The sequence below is a fragment of the Schistocerca piceifrons genome, chromosome 1, assembly GCF_021461385.2.
Source record: "Schistocerca piceifrons isolate TAMUIC-IGC-003096 chromosome 1, iqSchPice1.1, whole genome shotgun sequence".
Lineage (NCBI taxonomy): Eukaryota > Metazoa > Arthropoda > Insecta > Orthoptera > Acrididae > Schistocerca > Schistocerca piceifrons.
The window spans coordinates 1,210,054,168-1,210,071,223 of NC_060138.1; the positions used below are offsets into that span (position 1 = coordinate 1,210,054,168).

General features: G+C 39.7%; 1 protein-coding gene across 1 annotated transcript in view; it reads right to left on the minus strand.

The window, feature by feature from the left end:
• LOC124779432 (transformation/transcription domain-associated protein) overlaps window positions 1-17,056 on the minus strand; it is a 453,680-nt gene that overhangs the window by 80,738 nt on the left and 355,886 nt on the right. Inside the window, exons 57-58 of the mRNA XM_047253711.1 lie at window positions 13,505-13,621; window positions 9,545-9,602 (exon numbers count right to left, since the gene is read on the minus strand). Coding sequence (XP_047109667.1) covers window positions 9,545-9,602; window positions 13,505-13,621 — 175 coding nt within the window. The remainder of the gene's footprint in view (window positions 1-9,544; window positions 9,603-13,504; window positions 13,622-17,056) is intronic.

Sequence of the window (17,056 nt, forward strand, 5' to 3'; positions counted from 1 at the left end):
TTGCCTGGAGCGATTTAGGGAAATCACGGAAAACCTAAATCAGGATGGCCGGACGGGGGATTGAACCGTCGTCCTCCCGAATGCGAGTCCAGTGTCTAACCACTGCGCCACCTCGCTCAGTGCTCACAGGGAGAGACTTTTTGTTCGACGTGGTGTTTTGCTGCTGCGTTCTGATAATGATCAGTCCAGGGTCATGGTCCCATGTTCGTTACAGTCCTCTGTCTTACAGCTTCTCCACCAAGGATATTGGGGTATAGTGAGAACGAAACAACTTGCTCGTCAGCACTTTACTTGGTTCGGAATCGATGCCGCAATTACGAATATGTGCTCTTCTTGCATGGTGTGTGCCGAACAACAAAGAGCCCCACCGCGGAAATTCTTTGCATGGCCAAAAGCCACTTCCCCTTGGCAACGATTACACATCGATTTTGCTGGTCCATTCTGGAATGCTCGATGGTTGGTTGTGGTCGATTCATTCAGTAATTTTCCTTTTGTTGTCCGGATGTCTTCCACGACTTCATCTGCCACCATCCAAGCGTTATCTGCTATTTTTGCATTGAAGGTCTTCCACAGACTATTGTTTCCGACAATGGCCCACAATTCATGTCCGCAGAATTTCAGTCATTCTGCAAGGCCAATGGTATTCAACATCTGACGTCCGCGCCATTTTCGCCACAGTCCAACGGTGCCGCAGAACAATTGGTCAGGACTTTCAAGGCACAGATGTTGAAGTTAAAAGAGTCGCATTCTCGGGAGGACACATTATTGCTCTTTTTGTCCTCGTATCACTCTCAGCCCCGAGATGGTAGCTCGCCGGCTGAGTTCCTTCACGGTCGTCATCATCGAACCTTGATGTCTTTGCTATATCCGCCGCATCAGGTTCCTGTGCAACTTCAGACACCTGCTTTTGCTCCAGGCGACGTTATCTACTATCGTCACTACCGAGGTTCACGGCTTTGGCTCGAAGGGCGCGCTATGTTTCTGGTTTTGGGGGCCTCTGGTGAGGTGCGCCGGAATCTCAACCAGCTGCGCCTCTGTCATCGCATGGGATCTGCCGCTCGCAGTCTGCTTTCGGCGACGGTGCCATCCAGTCAGCGTCCTGGGGACCCATCTACTGGCTCGCCTCAACCCCAGGTGTTACTGACGCTGCCTTCCATTTTGCCCCATGGCGACGCGCCGCCACCGCCTGTTCTCCCGCCGGCGACGCCCGCAGTGGACACGTTGCTGCAACCGCCAGGCGCCTCCCTGAGTCATGCGCCGCCGATCGCTTCCCGTGACCAGTTGTCCTCCGACATGGAACTCTTGCCCGCTCCGGACCATATGTCGTCTTCGCCCGTCGGGTGCCCCGGCCCGATGGAGGTCAACCCTTCGGCCCCTCCTGTCTCTCTGCGGGCGCATACACCGCATGTTGGAGTGCAACCTGGAGCAGGTTTTCAGGCATTTCCTAGCTCCCCGCGGACCGAATGGCAGGGTGCGGGTGGCACAGCCTCGCCTGTTGTTAAGCTCCCCACCTCGTCGCATACATCAACATGGGGTCCTCCCCACGGCGGGCAGATGCCTTATGCCACAACCGTTCGCCGATTTGCGGGGGAGGAATGTGGTGTCACCGCCAGACACCACACTAGGTGGTAGCCTTTAAATCGGCCGCGGTCCGTTAGTATACGTCGGACCCACGTGTCGCCACTATCAGTGATTGCAGACCGAGCGCCGCCACACGGCAGGTCTAGAGAGACTTCCTAGCACTCGCCCCAGTTGTACAGCCGACTTTGCTAGCGATGGTTCACTGACAAAATACGCTCTCAGTTGCCGAGACGATAGTTAGCATAGCCTTCAGCTACGTCATTTGCTACGACCTAGCAAGGCACCATTATCAGTTGCTATTAATATTGTGAATCATGTAACGGCAAGACCGACGTTCACCATTAATGGATTAAAGTTAAGTATTCCACCAGCTACGTCCATTTTTTCTAAGTTCTAATTTCCTTGTCCTGTTCCAGACCTCACGCCAGCCTGCGTGAGCTAAAATGCGTGCCTTTCAGCTTCCTCTAGTATTCCTGGGTTGGCTCTCTTGCCAATCCACAACACTGCTCATAGCTGTTCCAACAGTAAACCATTGTAGCAGTTAGCTGATTTTGTCTGCAAACTATTAATGAGGCTGATCAACATTTAACAATAGTGAACAGGCCATATAATTGTGCAATATTGGGGGTTTGTGAACAGTGAAAGTAAAGAAATGTGAAACGCAACTGTGCGATTGCAGCTACATTAAATACAGTAGTCAGTGTTGAACTCAACGCCCCAATTTTCAGCCAGTATAAAAGTACTGTACGTCGAACCCAAGGACTATCAACAAAGAAATAAAGCAGGTGAATGTCACACTGTGGTGCACAAAATTGAGTACATGTCTGTACAAAATTTTTAAGAGTTTGTAGAGGTAAAATCACATTGCCAAGACTTTCTGTATAGTTCATTTTCGGCCATACATTATTATTTATGAAATGTAACCAGTCTATCTAATATCCAAATTGTATTTAAAGTTGGGAGCAGAAAGATATCTCTTTTCATTCTTGCAATATTGGTTGTTATATCCATGGAAGGGTCACTCGCGGCGCATCCGCATCCTTTCCTGTGCATCGGGAATAAAATGGTCATAAAAATCGTCATATCTCATAAACGTTTCAAGATATCGAGACGACATTCTTTGGGAATGACTGCACGCAGAAAGGACCATTTTATCGTATGATTAACACTCGATACATTTTTGTCAAACATGTGAGCAGGGCAAAAACAAGACTCCCTACAAATTACACAGTGAGATTTTGTTAGAATTTTCATAGTAAAAAAAAAAAAAGAGAGAAACAGGCAAATAGCGTACCGAAGTGACCAGCATGAGGTCTAGTTTTGCTTGAAAATATTTAATTGCCTCAAAGTAATCAGGATAATTGAGTAAAACATAATCACCGAGCCGAGGAAAAATCGAAATATTCCACAAAAAACTGCTGCAAGCTATGTAAATGAAGTGTCAAAACGTTCATCTGTTCAAGGCCTAGCTATTTTGCATATAAAAAGATACATTGGTGCAATATTTAAATGTGAAAAAGGCTTCCTTCGAATCAAGTACTAAAGTTAGAATTGTTGAGAAAAGAAGATGTTAGCATGGCAAATGGGGTGCCAATAAGAATACAACTGAGAAACATCAAATGTTTCTCTAGTACTCTTTATTTCATAGTTCAGACAAATAATTTCACGAAATGTTTGACTTTGTTCTCAAAACTCGTGTACGCTTTACTTAGACAGACTTGGCCTTAATATTTATTGCTGATGAATTACATTCGCAACAATCGAGTATCAGTAAAATTTCATGGTTACTGATTGTATTTTATTACGAATTTAATGTGTGTGATATACTGAGATAGGTATATACACACTTACAGATCAAGTAATTTGACAAGAACTTACAAATATAGAATTAGATTTTCACTCTGCAGCGGAGTGTGCGCTTAATCCGCCAGGAAGTTTCACTTACAAATATACTTGGCGATGCAGTGTAATCAGTGTACATAAAACTTAGTATACAGAACTGCAGCTGAGTCAGTTAAAATTTAAGAAACAGCCGAGAACTGAACCCATGTCCGTTAATCAACCACCCTTGTCTATCGAGTACGCTACTTTACACCACAGATAACTCCAAGACACCACCTGCATTCTTTGTATTTAAGGTTGTTAGTCATTCTTCTGCATTAAAAGTTCTTGATCATGTAAAAAACATTCATCTTCAATTTACTGATGAGAAAGTTGAACGTTACTCTGCTCATTCACGTGTATTTGAAGAATTTGTCTGGTGACCTCCATAGTTGGTGATAAAAATTATGAAATTCTCAATGAAGATTCCTCCCTTTGGAAATTTCATGCACAGCATTCCTTTTTGCTTTATTTACCTTTGTAAAGCTAATTTTGTTCATTTACTCTTGAGCTACAGTATTCTACAGTTTAGGGTGCCGTTTTGTTGAAATAGCTAGTTGGCTCCACGTAGCCATCTTGTAGCGGGTGATTGTCGCTCACATGCAGGACACCCAAACTTTTCACCCAATGCGGCTGCTTTTTGCTGGAGTGTTGCGTATCCAGGCATCCCTCGCTGTCAGTCACTTCTGATGCTTACGTAGGACACAGCCTAAAAGACTTCAGTTTGACTCTGGAAAAAGTTTTTGGCTGTGGAAAAAGTTTTCCACAGCTGCAACTGCCTTGTCACCACTGGTGGAATGCTATCCACACAATGTTCCTTCAGTTTTCGGAAGAGTGAGAAATACTGTGTGTTATTTCCGGCAAATAATATGGATGAGGTAAGATTTCATCTCTTGAGCACTGCGAGCAGGCACATTGTTATGCAGGAGTCACATGTGTTTCACAATCTCTCCTCAGCCTAATAGTTGGTTAACATCATTTCCCACCCACCACAAAAGAGAGAGACAGTATAACCTTCCCAGAGAAGGACTTCATCTTTGTCTTCCTTGGTGGAGAAAAATCTGTGTGTTTCCATTTTTCGCTTCTTTTTTTCATTATGGACTCTAAGGGTGAACCCAACATTGATTCACAGTGATTGTTGTTGTTGTTGTTGTTGTGGTCTTCAGTCCTGAGACTGGTTTGATGCAGCTCTCCATGCTACTCTATCCTGTGCAAAGTTCTTCATCTCCCAGTACCTACTGCAACCTACATCCTTCTGAATCTGCTTAGTGTATTCATCTCTTGGCCTCCCTCTACGATTTTTACCCTCCACGCTGCCCTCCAATACTAAATTGGTGATCCCTTGATGCCTCAGAACATGTCCTACCAACCAATCCCTTCTTCTGGTCAGTTCTGCCACAAACTTGTCTTCTCCCCAATCCTGTTCAATACTTCCTCAATAGTTATGTGATCTACCCATCTAATCTTCAGCATTCTTCTGTAGCACCACATTTCGAAAGCTTCTATTCTCTTCTTGTCCAAACTATTTATCGTCCATGTTTCACTTCCATACATGGCTACACTCCATACAAATACTTTCAGAAAAGACTTCCTGACACTTAAATCTATACCCGATGTTAACAAATTTCTGTTCTTCAGAAATGCTTTCCTTGCCATTGCCAGTCTACATTTTATATCCTCTCTACTTCGACCATCATCAGTTATTTTGCCCCCCAAATAGCAAAATTCCTTTACTACTTTAAGTGTCTCATTTCCTAATCTAATTCCCTCAGTATCACCCGACTTAATTCTACTACATTCCATTATCCTCATTTTGCTTTTGTTGATGTTCATCTTATATACTCCTCTCAAGACACTGTCCATTCCATTCAACTGCTCTTCAAAGTCCTTTGCTGTGTCTGACAGAATTACAATGTCATCGCCGAACCTCAAAGTTTTTATTTCTTCTCCCTGGATTTTAATACCTACTCCGAATTTTTCTTTTGTTTCCCTTACTGCTTGCTCAATATACAGATTGAATAACATCAGGGAGAGGCTACAACCCTGTCTTACTCCCTTCCCAACCACTATTTCCATTTCATGCCCCTCGACTCTTTATAACTGCTATCTGGTTCCTGTACAAATTTGAAATAGCCTTTTGCTCCCTGTATTTTACCCCTGCCACCTTCAGAATTTGAAAGAGAGTATTCCAGTCAACATTGTCAAAAGCTTTCTCTAAGTCTACAAATGCTAGAAACGTAGGTTTGTCTTTCCTTAATCTTTCTTCTAAGATAAGTCATAAGGTCAGTATTGCCTCATGTGTTCCAGTATTTCTACGAAATCCAAACTGATCTTCCCCGAGGTCGGCTTCTACTAGTTTTTCCATTCGTCTGTAAAGAATTCGTGTTAGTATTTTGCAGCTGTGGTTTATTAAACTGATTGTTCAGTAATTTTCATATCTGTCAACACCTGCTTTCTTTGGGATTGGAATTATTATATTCTTCTTGAAGTCTGAGGGTATTTCGCCTGTTTCATACATCTTGCTCACCAGATGGTAGAGTTTTGTCAGGACTGGCTCTCCCAAGGCCGTCAGTAGTTCCAATGGAATGTTGTCTACTCCGGGGGCCTTGTTTCGACTCAGGTCTTTCAGTGCTCTGTCAAACTCTTCACACAGTATCGTATCTCCCACTTCATCTTCATCTACATCTTCTCCCATTTCCATAATATTGTCCTCAAGTACATCGCCCTTGTACAGATCCTCTATATACTCCTTCCACCTTTCTGCTTTCCCTTCTTTGCTTAGAACTGGGTTTCCATCTGAGCTCTTGATGTTCATACAAGTGGTTCTCTTATCTCCAAAGGTCTCTTTTATTTTCCTGTAGGCAGTATCTATCTTACCCCCTAGTGAGATAAGCCTCTACATCCTCACATTTGTCCTCTAGCCATCCCTGCTTAGCCATTTTGCACTTCCTGTCGATCTCATTTTTGAGACGTTTGTATTCCTTTTTGCCTGCTTCATTTACTGCATTTTTATATTTTCTCCTTTCATCAATTACATTCAATATTTCTTCTGTTACCCAAGGATTTCTACTAGCCCTCGTCTTTTTACCTACTTGATCCTCTGCTGCCTTCACTACTTCATCCCTCAAAGCTACCCATTCTTCTTCTACTGTATTTATTTCCCCCATTCCTGTCAATTCCTCCCTTATGCTCTCCCTGAATCTCTGTACAACCTCTGGTTCTTTTAGTTTATCCAGGTCCCATCTCCTTAAATTCCCACCTTTTTGCAGTTTCTTCAGTTTTAATCTACAGGTCATAACCAATAGATTGTGGTCAGAGTCCACATATGCCCCTGGAAATGTCTTACAATTTAAAACCTGGTTCCTAAATCTCTGTCTTACCATTATATAATCTATCTGATAGCTTTTAGTATCTCCAGGATTCTTCCATGTATACAACCTTCTTTTATGATTCTTGAACCAAGTGTTAGCTATGATTAAGTTGTGCTGTGTGCAAAATTCCACTAGGCGGCTTCCTCTTTCATTTCTTACATCCAATCCATATTCACCTACTACATTTCCTTCTCTCCCTTTTCCTACTACTGAATTCCAGTCACCCATGGCTATTAAATTTTCGTCTCCCTTCACAATCTGATGAATTTCTTTTGTTTCATCATACATTTCTTCAATTTCTTCTTCATCTGCAGAGCTAGTTGGCATACAAATTTGTACTACTGTAGTACGCGTGGGCTTCGTATGTATCTTGGCCACAATAACGCGTTCACTATGTTGTTTGTAGTAGCTTACCCGCATTCCTATTTTTTTTATTCATTATTGAACCTACTCCTGCATTACCCCTATTTGATTTTGTATTTATAACCCTGTAGTCACCTGACCAGAAGTCTTGTTCTTCCTGCCACTGAACTTCACTAATTCCCACTATATCTAACTTTAATGAGTGTTAAAATATGAGGAACCCATCAAGCCAATGTTTTTGTCATTGTCATTCATATAGTATCACATGCACTGATGCTTAGCTAATGCGAATCTAATAATTATTTGGGTTATAACGCACCTACCAAACAGTATTGCAACTTACACTTTGCAAGACCCTTGGTTAGTTTATCAGAGATGATATGCTATTCCGTGGTGGTCCTTTCAAATCTTTGAGACCACAATGAAACAATCTTCTGAAACTCTCCCAATGTCTACAGTGTTTGCTCATTATCATCGTACCTAATCACAATAAATTTTGTTCCTCTACATTCCTTGACAACACAAATGCAAATCACAAACTATTCCGTGCACAGCCACAGTGCTCACCACAGTTTTGCTTCTTTCCACTACAGCAACACCGCCAAGTGATGCAACTTGGAAAGAAACACATTAGCAACAGAAAAACAAGCTGCACTTTCAATACTTGCACTAAATAGCTGAACCACCTTGAAGCAAACAGAACTACACCCCTTCATCAATTTCCAAGTCAGTTTCAAGTAGTACTGTGTGGCATTGGCACACCTTAGCTCACATTCAATGTGGACCTCTTGCATAATGAATGGTCCTATGTGACTGTCAAAGGTGCAGGTTAATCCCATACAGAAGGAGAAATAGAAGAAATGTGCACAATTATTTACCAATATCTTAAATGCTGGTCTGCTATGCGATCCTTGAGCACACCCTCAGCACAAATACAATTAGTTCCCTAGAGAGAGAAGATCTTTCCACAATTCCAAAAGAATTTAGAAACTAGTCCACACTTTTCACATATGATATCCTACAAATGGTGAGTGCAGACCAATGGCAAGATTCTGTATCTCTAGATTTCCAGAAAGTGTTCAATGGGGTACCACGCTACAGAATATTAACAAAGGTCTGAGCACACAGAATAGGTTCTCAAATATACGAGTGGCTCGAAAACTTTTATACCGAGAGAACTAAGGACACTAGTAGCTGAATGTAACTTCGGAAGTGCCACATCGAAGTGTCACAGGAGCACTCCTGTCCTCCATGTACATCTGCCAGAAAACGTAGGCAGCTACCTGAAACTACTCGCCCGCAAAGCTGTTGTGCACAGAAAACTGATGTCACTGGGTGGGTGTAGGAGGATTAGGGATGACTTGGACAGAATTTCTTTTTGGTGCAATGAATAGCAAGACTGCTTCAAAGGTGAATGAATGTAAGTTAAATTGGATGAGTAGGAGATATATTTCTTTGCTACCTTAATACAATGTTAATGGTATGTTACTCCACTCAGTCTCATGTGTTAGCTATTTAGCTATCAAGTTACAAAACAGCACGAAATGTAGTGAGAACATAAGGTTAGTCGTAGAGAAGGCATATGCTGGGACTAAAACAGTTTACTCTTAGTTTTGTGAATGTGCAGCACATCTATAAAAGACACCATGTTCAGGAAGCATGTGTGATTCACTCCTCAATACTGCTCGAGTATTTGAAACCCTCATTTGATCGGATTTTGGGTCGACATTGAAGCAATTCAAAGGCACGTTGCTAGATGTGTTAGCAGTCAATTTTAACAGTATGAGTATGTGGAAATGGAGCAATATGAGAGTTTTATGAAAATGGTTTGCCCAAAATTTAATGAGAATCCTAGGAGCGAAGAGCAAGAGCTTTTCAAGACCTGGTATTGAGAAAGTTTGGAGAATCAGCATTTGTGACAGCCTGTAGAAGGGCTCTACTGTCCCCAAACTTGAGTAAGGAAAAAATAAGGGAAACTGGAGCTCATACCGATACCGTCCCTCATTCAATTTGCGAGTGGAACGAGAGAGAGAATGACTAGCAAAGCACCCTCCAACATGCATTGTAAATTATGTAGATGCTCATTATATTCCATATCTTACATTCTTGGTTATTTCCGAAAGTAATCACCAAATTGCATTCAAACTGCATTCTTTCTTCCCTGTTTTCACTTATTACAATTATGACTTCTAGTATCATCAAGAATACTTTTATTTTCCTTGGTCCCACCTTGTACTGTGGTGATTTCTTACAGCAGATCGTCAATATGGATGGTAAGTGAGAAAATGAATAGTCCAACCATATGGATTCATATATTTGACTGTGGATCGTAAAAGGATGCTCCTTACCTGCAACACCTGGTGTTGGGCTGCCCACAGCAGTATTACCAGTATCAGAGGTGGAAGCCTGACAAGCAAAAGAAAAGAAGTAAATTACAAAATAATCTTTTTTATTTTAAGATCTCTGACCTGACGAATATATTCATCAAGGCTTTATTAATACTTAATTAGAGTACTGAACTACTCTAAATCATTAAACATTACAAATATATCAACATGTGAAACATCTATTGCATCTAGGTACAAACACACATGTTAAAATGTTACAAAACTCATTTGTTGTTTTCTTTTAGATTATGTTGTTCTGCAGTACACTCGTTAGTGCCCATGTCTCAATAATTAAAAACACACAGCAAGTTAATTAAGTAACAAAATAATGATTCTAGGCCGTACATTCTGCACAGAAATTAGAGTCATCTTAGATTTAAAAATCTAGTCAATTGCCGTGCTTCATTTGTCGCATTCTGAGTGTTTACGGCCTGTCGGCTCTTTAGTACATTACATTCTGCACAGAAATTAGAGTCATCTTAGATTTAAAAATCTAGTCAATTGCCGTGCTTCATTTCTGACTATATCACTATCAGGCATAAGAATAATACAAATATAAACATGACATGATATGTATATTCTTCCGCATTTGCTGTTGTCTCACTCTAGTTTCGTAGTTCACTAGGCACACAGGATTTAAATGAGATAGCAGCAAGCACGAAAGAACACATGGAAAAATGTTTATATTCGTATTGTTCTTATGGTATACTGCATGTGATTCACAATTCATAAAAGTTCCTATTAGCAACCACCTCTTCTCACAGGTAGGAAAAAATTCAGAACATAGAGTTGGCCACATTGACAAACATCCCAAACAGTCTTGCCAGTCAGATTTTCGTAGTACATTGAAATGCCTCTTTAATTTATTTACTGACGCAGAGGTTTTGGCGCCAGTATTTATCTTTGTGCCTGCAAAGCATGCCTACGTAGCGCTACATATATATTCGACGGCAGATGTTAGTTGTGGCGGCACCTACCAACATTTCTCAGAACTTCCACTTACTTTGCACTCGATTCTAAGACACAGGCTGTTTTCTGGATTACAAAAACCGGAAAAAAAGTGTGGCTTAGATTCGAGTAAATACGGTATACGTGGAATAGACCTGGAGACACCTAAAGGTTTCAGATTGATTATATAATGGTTATACAGAGATTTAGGAACCAGGTTTTAAATTGTAAGACATTTCCAGGGGCCGATGTGGACTCTGACTACAATTTATTGATTATGAACTGTAGATTAAAACTTAAGAAACTGCAAAAAGGTGACATTTTAAGAATGTGGGACTTGGGTAAACTGAAAGAACCAGAGGTTGTAGAGAATTTCAGAGAGAGCGTTAGGGAACGATTGACAAGAATGGAGGAAAGAAATATAGTAGAAGAAGAATGGGTAGCTTTGAGAGACGAAATAGTGAAGGCACCAGAGGGCTAGTAGAAATCCTTGAGTAACAGAAGAGATATGACATTTAATCAGCAATGAATGAAGCAGGCGAAAAGGAGTGAGAGAGAGAGAGAGAGAGAGAGAGAGATATTGAGAGAGAGAGAGAGAGAGAGAGAGAGAGAGAGAGAGAGAGAGAGAGAGAGAGAGAGAGAGAGAGAGATATTGACAGTGCAAAATGGCTAGGCAGGAATGGCTAGAGGACAAATGTAAGGATGTTGAAGTGTATATCACAAGGGGTACGACAGATACTGCCTACAGGAAAATTGAAGAGATCTTTGGAAAAAAGAGAACCACCTATATGAATATCAAGAGCTCAGATAAAAAACCAGTCCTAAGCAAAGAAGGGAAAGCAGAAATGTGGAAAGAGTATACACAGGGTCTATACAATGGTGATTTACTTGAGGCCAATATTATGGGAATGGAAGGGGACATAGAGGAAGATGAGAAGGGATACATAATACTGGATGAAAAACGTGACAAAGCACTGAAAGACTTAAGTCAAAACAAGACCCTGGCAGTAAAGCTACTGATAGCCTTGGGAGAGCCAGCTATGACAAAACTCTTCCACCTGGTGGGCAAGATGTATAAGACATCAGACACTTCAAGATGAATGTGTTAACCCAACTTCAAAGAAAGCAGGTGACAACAGGTGTGAAAATAACTGAACTATCAGTTTAATAAGTCATAGCTGCAAAATAATAACACAAATCCTTAACAGAAAAATGGAAAAACTGGTAGAAACTGACCTAGGGGAAGATCAGTTTGGATTCCGCAGAAATGTAGAAACACGCAAGGCAATACTGACCATATGACTTATGTTAGGGAAAGGCAACCCAACATTTATAGCGTTTGTAGATTTAGAGAAAGCTTTTGAAAATGTTGACTGGTATACTCTCTGAAATTCTAAAGGTGGCAGGGGTAAAATACAGGTAACAAAAGGCTATTTACAGTTTGTACAGAAACCACATGGCACTTGTTAAGTGTCAAGGGGCACGAAAGGGAAGCAGTGGTTGATAAAGGAATGAGACAGGGTTGTAGTCTATTCCTGATGTTATTCACTCTATATATTGAGCAAGCAGTAAAGGAAACAAAAGAAAAATTTGGAGTAGGAATTAAAGTCCAGGGGGAAGAAATAAAAGCCTCGAGGTTTGCGATGACATTGTAATTTTGTCAGAGCCAGCAAAAGACTTGGAAGAGCAGTTGAACAGAATGGACAGGATTGTGAAAGGAGGATATAAGATGAACATCAACAAAAGCAAAATGATGATAATGGAATGTGGTTGAATTAAATCACATGATACTGAGGGAACCAGGTTAGGAAATGAGACACCTTAAAGTAGTAAACGAGTTTTCCTACTTGGGAAGTAGAACAACTGATGACTGATGAAGTAGAGAGGATATAAAATGTAGACTGGCGATGGCAAGGAAAGTGTTCTGAAGAGAAATCTGTTAATATCAAGAACAGATTTGTCAGGATGTCTTTTCTGAAAGTAAATAAAAATGCCATGTGACTAGGGCCTCCCGTCGGGTAGACCGTTCGCCAGGTTCAAGTCTTTTGATTTGACGCCACTTCAGCAACTTGCACATCAATGGGGATGAAATGATGATGATTAGGGCAACACAACACCCAGTTCCTGAGCGAGAAAATCTCCGAGCCAACAGGGAATCAAACCTGGGCCCTTAGGATTTTTCTCAAATGGCTCTGAGCACTATGGGACTTAACATCTGTGGTTATCAGTCCCCTAGAACTTAGAACTACTTAAACCTAACTAACCTAAGGACATCACGTACATCCATGCCCGAGGCAGGATTCGAACCTGCGACCGTAGCAGTCCCGCGGTTCCGGACTGAGCGCCTAGAACCGCTAGACCACCGCGGCCGGCTAGGATTTTTCTGAAAGTATTTGTATGGAGTATAGCCATGTATCGATGTGAAACATGGACGATAAATAGTTTAGACAAGAAGAGAATAGAAGTTTTCAAATGTGGTGTTACAGAACAATGCTGAAGATTAGATGGGTAGACCATGTAACTAACAAGGAGGTACTGAACAGAATTGGGAGAAGATAAATTTGTGATACAACCTGACCAAAAGAAGGGATTGGCTGGTAGGACACATTCTGAGGCACCAAGAGATCACCAATGTAGTGCTGGGGGGAAGCATGTGAGGTAAAAATTGGAGAGGGAGATAAAGAATGAATACAGTAGGCAGATTCAGAGAGATGTAGGTTGCTGTAATTTCTCAGATATGAAGAGGGTTGCACAGGATAGAGCAGCATGGAGAGCTGCATCAAACCAGTCTTTTGAGTGAAGATGATGACTACAACAACAACAACAACAAGCCTCCTCCTCCGCCTCCTCCTCCTCCTCCTACTCCTCCTACTACTACTACTACTACTACTCATATTACGAGATAACTGGAAAAGCAAGTAAAATATAGCTAGAGTGCAAAAGTTAGGGATATTTTATTTCTGTGCCACTTACCTGTTTAGTCACAGGTACCATTTCGACATTTTTATTTCGTTCTCTCTGTTCTATTTTCAGTGTAAGGTACAATGTCCTTATGGGGAAATAAACTGCCTGAGGGAACATTCGACCAATCTGGAAATGAATTAATTAATTAAATGTAACACAATATTTGTCACAACAACTTTCACACATAGCACAGCATACACGTAACAACTGTAAATAAATAAATAAATAAATGATGCAAAGAATTAAAAGGAACAATATTTCAATTATTTTAAAAACTTAGGCTATTATCACTTCAGGTAATAGAAAAGGAAATGTCACATTTATAAGGAGGAGCACACTAATTATTTCTGTGAACAGAGAGCTGTTACACTATTATTAAAATTACCATATTTACCCAATTACAAGACAAGGGTTTTTCTCAAATCTGTCCTTCAAAAAATACAGGGTCACCTTACATTCACAGATTAAACTACTGCTACTGAAGTCACTGCGTTTACATAGTACAACTGATTAGGCAAAGGTTTTATATTCCAAAGCAGCACTTCCTGCCAATTTACCACAACGAACTGTACCAAAAATAGCATTTTGGAGAGATTTTTAATGCCATCTACTGCTGGAACTGCATACTTTTGTAACATGCAATTATAAATAAGAAAACGTTTAAATACAGCATATGTTACCTTCACGAGAAATTAAATCAAGATGGCAGGTACATGATTTGCTTCTTTTAGCCTATCACACAACAGCTAACATGATCATGACTTCCAATAATATCATATAGATGATTACGCATGCATTATGAATAAAATAAGAATAGTTTATGTCTAATATTCAAGGTATTTTAAACCTTGTCTTTGCAGCTACAAGAAAACATTTTTGTCACCAAATCCATTTCATTTTACTGAAATAATAATAATAATAATAATAATAACAGGATACCCCAGTCAGAATTAGAAAACATCAAACAACAAGTACAACAAATACTGGAACAAAATAATGTGCAATTAGAAGAAGAAGAAAATACAGTAATGGACTCAAACATCCCAGAGAAAACAAACAAAGAACAAAACGCATCAATTAAACAATCAGAGGAAAACGAAATCTTAAGACAGCCACCAGCACAAGTACAAACAGAACATGAAGTGACACACATGTTAGATATAGAAGAAAAATTTCAGTTGACATATATAGAATACAAAGACACAAATACAGACATTAGACCATTCTTGCATAGACCACCAAATAACCCAAAAGTCGAAACAACAATAAAAACTATCAACACAATCATACACAACAAAATAAATTAATACACAACTATGGAAGAATTACAACTACTGGTTTATGTAGGAGCACTCACTACACTAAATATACACACTAGGCAGAGATCAGAAACAACCAACACACAGGAGTAACCCACAAAACCAGCATGGCAACACAGCAAAACCAGCATGGCAACACAGGCTACAGATCAGAATAGAAAAACTGAGAAAAGACATCGGACAGCTAACACAATTTATAAGAAATGAAATATCAGACAAAAAACGAGAAAGGTTAGGTAAAATCTCACAACAAGAAGCAATAGAGCAATTAGATGAAAAGAAGCAGAAATTACAAGCATTGGCCAAACGAGTTAGAAGATACAAAAAAAAGTGAAAATAGAAGGAAACAAAACCAAACATTCAACACAAACCAAAAGAAATTTTACCAAACAATAGATAACACACACAAAAATAGACAATCCACCAAACATAACAGACATGGAACACTTCTGGAGCAACATATGGTCAAACCCGGTACAACATAACAGGCATGCACGGTGGATACAAGCAGAAACAGATACATACAAGATGATACCACAAATGCCTGAAGTGATAATTTTGCAACATGAAGTCACCCGAGCAATTAATTCTACTCACAATTGGAAAGCCCCTGGAAAAGATAAAATAGCAAATTTCTGGCTAAAGAAGTTCACCTCAACACATTCACATCTAACTAAATTATTTAACAGTTACATTGCAGACCCATACATATTCCCTGATACACTTACACATGGAATAACTTATCTGAAACCTAAAGATCAAGCAGACACAGCAAACCCAGCTAAATATCGCCCCATAACATGCCTACCAACAATCTACAAAATATTAACTTCAGTCATTACACAGAAATTAATGACACATACAACACAGAACAAAATTATAAATGAAGAACAAAATTATAAATGAAGAACAAAAAGGCTGCTGCAAAGGAGCACGAGGATGTAAAGAGCAACTGATAATAGATGCAGAGGTGACATATCAAGCTAAAACTAAACAAAGATCGCTACACTACGCATACATTGATTACCAAAAAGCTTTTGATAGTGTACCCCACTCATGGTTACTACAGATATTGGAAATATACAAAGTAGATCCTAAATTGATACAGTTTCTAACCATAGTAATGAAAAACTGGAAAACCACACTTAATATCCAAACAAATTCAGATAATATCACATCACAGCCAATACAGATTAAGTGTGGAATATACCAAGGAGACTCATTAAGTCCTTTCTGGTTCTGTCTTGCTCTAAACCCACTATCCAACATGCTAAATAATACAAATTATGGATATAATATTATGGATATAATATTACTGGAACATACCCACACAAAATCACATGGATGATCTAAAACTAATGGCAGCAACCAATCAACAACTCAACCAATTACTAAAGATAACAGAAGTATTCAGCAATGATATAAATATGGCTTTTGGAACAGACAAATGTAAGAAAAATAGCATAGTCAAGGGAAAACACACTAAACAAAAAGATTACATATTGAATAACCACAGTGACTCCATAGAAGCGATGGAAAAAACAGATGCCTATAAATATCTAGGATACAGACAAAAAATAGGAATAGATAATACAAATATTAAAGAAGAACTAAAAGAAAAATATAGACAAAGACATAACAAAAATACTAAAAATAGAATTGACAGCAAGATACAAGACAAAAGCTATAAATACTTAAGCTATACCAATATTGACCTTCTCATTTGGAGTAGTGAAATGGAGTAACACAGACCTAGAAGCACTAAATACACTTACACGTTCACAACGCCACAAATATAGAATACATCACATACATTCAGCAACAGAAAGATTCACATTAAGCAGAAAGGAAGGAGGAAGGGGATTCATCGACATAAAAAACCTACATTATGGACAGGTAGACAATTTAAGAAAATTCTTTCTAGAACGAGCAGAAACTAGCAAAATACACAAAGCAATCACTCATATAAATACATCGGCTACTCCACTGCAATTTCATAACCACTTCTACAACCCTTTAGATCACATAACATCAACAGATACGAAGAAAGTAAATTGGAAGGGGAAGGCACTACATGGCAAGCACCCGTATCATCTAACACACCCACACATCGATCAAGACGCATCCAACACATGGCTAAGAAAAGGCAATATATACAGTGAGACGGAAGGATTCATGATTGCAATACAGGATCAAACAATAAACACCAGATATTACAGCATGCATATTATTAAAGATCCCA